Source organism: Myotis lucifugus, unplaced genomic scaffold (genome assembly GCF_000147115.1).
Source record: "Myotis lucifugus unplaced genomic scaffold, Myoluc2.0 scaffold_639, whole genome shotgun sequence".
NCBI classification, from domain to species: Eukaryota; Metazoa; Chordata; class Mammalia; order Chiroptera; family Vespertilionidae; genus Myotis; species Myotis lucifugus.
The window spans coordinates 341,689-344,926 of NW_005871687.1; the positions used below are offsets into that span (position 1 = coordinate 341,689).

The 3,238-nt window shown below is 56.5% G+C and overlaps 1 protein-coding gene across 1 annotated transcript in view; it reads right to left on the bottom strand.

The window, feature by feature from the left end:
- P2RX5 (purinergic receptor P2X 5) overlaps positions 1 to 3,238 on the bottom strand; it is a 19,927-nt gene that overhangs the window by 5,088 nt on the left and 11,601 nt on the right. Inside the window, exons 3-7 of the mRNA XM_006105145.3 lie at positions 2,892 to 2,994; positions 2,480 to 2,618; positions 1,854 to 1,990; positions 1,308 to 1,401; positions 1,122 to 1,187 (exon numbers count right to left, since the gene is read on the bottom strand). Of these exons, the coding sequence (XP_006105207.1) occupies positions 1,122 to 1,187; positions 1,308 to 1,401; positions 1,854 to 1,990; positions 2,480 to 2,618; positions 2,892 to 2,994 (539 nt within the window). The remainder of the gene's footprint in view (positions 1 to 1,121; positions 1,188 to 1,307; positions 1,402 to 1,853; positions 1,991 to 2,479; positions 2,619 to 2,891; positions 2,995 to 3,238) is intronic.

Consider the following 3,238-nt stretch of genomic DNA (forward strand, 5'->3'; position numbering starts at 1 on the left):
ACTGCGGCATTTGAAAAGATCTCAGGGAATCAGTGTAGAGATGGGTGGTAGGGGGTCTGATAACAAGGATGCCGCAGCGATGGCCAAGGAAAGATGAGGCAGCCTGTGTTAACCCAGCTGGGACCCGCTGACACCTGAGCACATGCACTTCAGGCAAAAGTGTGTGGTGCAACACCTGTCTCTTCCACCAGAGGGCGAATCCACCTCAACACACAGCCGGTTTCCAGAATGAGTAAGGGTTGGGGGTGGGAAGAGTTGATGGATGGGCCACAGGTGAACCTGGTCCTCTGACCCTGGGCTCTGCACACCTTTTTTTTCCCCCCAGATGCTAGAAATGCTTTTTTATCAATCTCTTGTTCCACAGAGTCATGGTGGAGACACCCTATATATATAGGTGGACCCTACCTCTTTTTAGAATTTTAAAGTTCAGGGGCTAATCCAGCTGTTGTATATTTACCCCATGGAATACTATGCAGCTCTAAGAAAGAAGGAACTCTTACCCTCTTCGACAGCATGGATGGACCCGGAGAGCATTATGCTAAGCAAAGTAAGCCAGTCAGAGAAAGACAAATACCATATGGTCTCACTTATATGTGGAACCTAATGAACAAAATACACTGACGAACAAAATAGAACCACAGGCATGGATACTGGAGCAGACTGACAGGTGTCAGAGGGAAGGGTAGTGGGAGAGACTAGATGAAAGAAGGTGAAGAGATTAGCCAAAGAACACATATGCATAACCCGTGGACACAGACAGCAGTAGGGTGAAGGCCAGAGGGAGGGGTGGTGGGGGCTGGCTGGAGATGGGCAAAGGGCAGGGAGAACAGGGACATCTGTAACTGTCGATAATAAAAAATAAATAAAATTCAGGGGCTAATCCTGTATCCCAGAGAACCCCCAGCTCCGGAGAAGTAGGCAGATGCCTCTGGCTCTAGAAAGAGAAATTCAGGCAGTTCTCTGCCCCCTGGGGCCACTGGAGGGGCGTGAAGTCCCAGAAAGCCCTCTTTACCGGCTCCTGCGCTGACCTGTCAGTTCTTTGTTTCTGGGGCATTTGGACAACTCCCCCTCCCCCCACCAGTGTGCAGAGGGTAAAGGGGAAGGAGGGGAGAGGTACTCACAACACCCATGAGTGCCACCCCTGAGCCCACGTTGATGATTGTGGGGATGATGTTGAACTTCCCTGCCTGAAGCACAGAGAGAGACAAGGCGGGGTGAGGGAGCAGGTGGATAGCAGGGTCCCTCCCAACATGCCTGCCCCGCCCTGGACCTGCCCAGGCTCCCAAGGGGAGACGCAGCTCACGCACCCTGCCATTCACCAGGACATCAAAGCGGATCCCGTAGGCTTTGATCAGGGTGCGGAACTCCACCCCGGCTTCATCGCGGTAATATTTGGCAAACCTGGGGAGACACAGCCCAGGGGAGACCTCAGCCTTCCTGGGCCTTTCCTGTTTGGCAACAGACTCAGCTGCTTTTGAGATTTATAAGCATCCTGGGACCTCGCTCACAGCAGCCCCGGGAGAGGTTTCAGACCCTCTTGCTGACATGCCTAAGATTCATCCAGATCTTTGAAGTCCTTGTCAGACATCCCCAAGAGGCAGGGGCTTTCCCACTGCACACTGGGCCAACCGGGGGCCACCAGAGAACGGATAGAGCTCAGCCAGCTGAGAAGTCAGGCCTCAGCTTTGCCCGGAGCCCAGGGCGATGACCCACCCTCTCTCCCCTCCCAGAGGCCATCCCTCTCTCTCCCTGTACCTCCTCTGACATCCCCAGGAAGGGGTGTCACAGCGCTGGCACCCAGGGAAGGACACGAAACATGGACAGAGTCATAGGCAGCAGGCCCAGTCTGTTACCTGAAGTTATACCCGGAGGAGACAGAGTTCCCGGGAAACCTGCGGTCCAGCCGGCTAAAGTAATAGCGAGGGTTGCATTCAGAAGGAGCTTTGTCGAGATCACAGTCCCACTCGATCTGGATCCCTATCACACCACCCTGGATGGGAAAGAGGAATCATGTCTGGGAGATGGACAGCTGGACAAGACTAGCCTGGCTGGAGCGTCCTGGAAGGGAGGTGGAAGGCCCAGGAGGGGCTGGGGAAAGTGTTGCCGACAGCCCCCAGCCCCCGCCGCCTCCTGCCTCCTGCTTCAGAGAAGACGAGAACTCCCCGGTGAGCACCAACTACACTATGGGCAGGCACCTTACACACAGCCAGGATGTGCCCGTGGGGCTCCTTTTGGTTCAGTTTCAGCTGCTGCCCAAGCGACTAAGAGCCAAACGGCAGGTGCTGAGTGTGCCCTCACTGAGTGCCCGAGGTCCGAGCGCAGGCACAGCCGGCTGTGTCACAGCGAATTCTGAAAACAGGAAGTCCCTGGGGCAGGTGACTTTGCAGGGCCACCCCCACCCCATGGCCCCCCACACACACCCCTCCCCATTCAGACCCCTGAGGCCCCAGGGAAGGCTCCCTGAGGGCACGCCACCCACCTGCAGGGCTATCTCCTGGAAGTTGCTCCCCGTCCAGCTGACCACAGACCCCAGTCGGAAGATGGGGCAGTAGGGGTCCTTGGGGCCAAACCGACAGGACCTCAGGTAAGCTCTGTCTTTGGTGTCCAGCACATTGGTCCTGAGGGGCGGCCATGAACAGACGGTGAAATGAAGGTAGACTTGCTGTTTCCAGGCTTAGTCCCTGACTTCAGCCCTCGGCCGGAGCCCCAACCACATCCACGCTAACATCCCACCGCATTCAAGAACAGACCCCCACCCCACAGGAGGGAGGGGCGCCCAGCATCTCCCTGCGGTCCATTCACACACACACACACACAGGGGCCTATGCACAGCCACCAGGAGGGCCAGCCATGGCCCCAGCCCTGGGTCCCCATAGCCGAGCCCCACATACTTGGAGAAGTTGAATTTAGGGAAACGAATGAAGTTCTTTATGTAAATGGTGAAGTCTTCAGCCTTGCCCAGGAGAGGCTTCCTGAAAACCCAGCCAGGACAGCCTGTTTAGGAAGCCCGCCCTCCACACCCCCCCCCCCCCCCCCTTAAATACATGGATCATTGTCAAGCAACCCCCCGGCCCCAGGCCGAAGTTTGGCCCACGCCTTCCGTTCTCCACGTGGCCCCGGAGGCTCTCATAACAAAAAGATAACTAGATCAGGGTGCGAGGGAAGTTATCCGCTTTTTAAGTGAGCAATTCGGTCTGGGGTCTCGGGAGACGGCCCGGCTCTACCATCCGGACCTGGG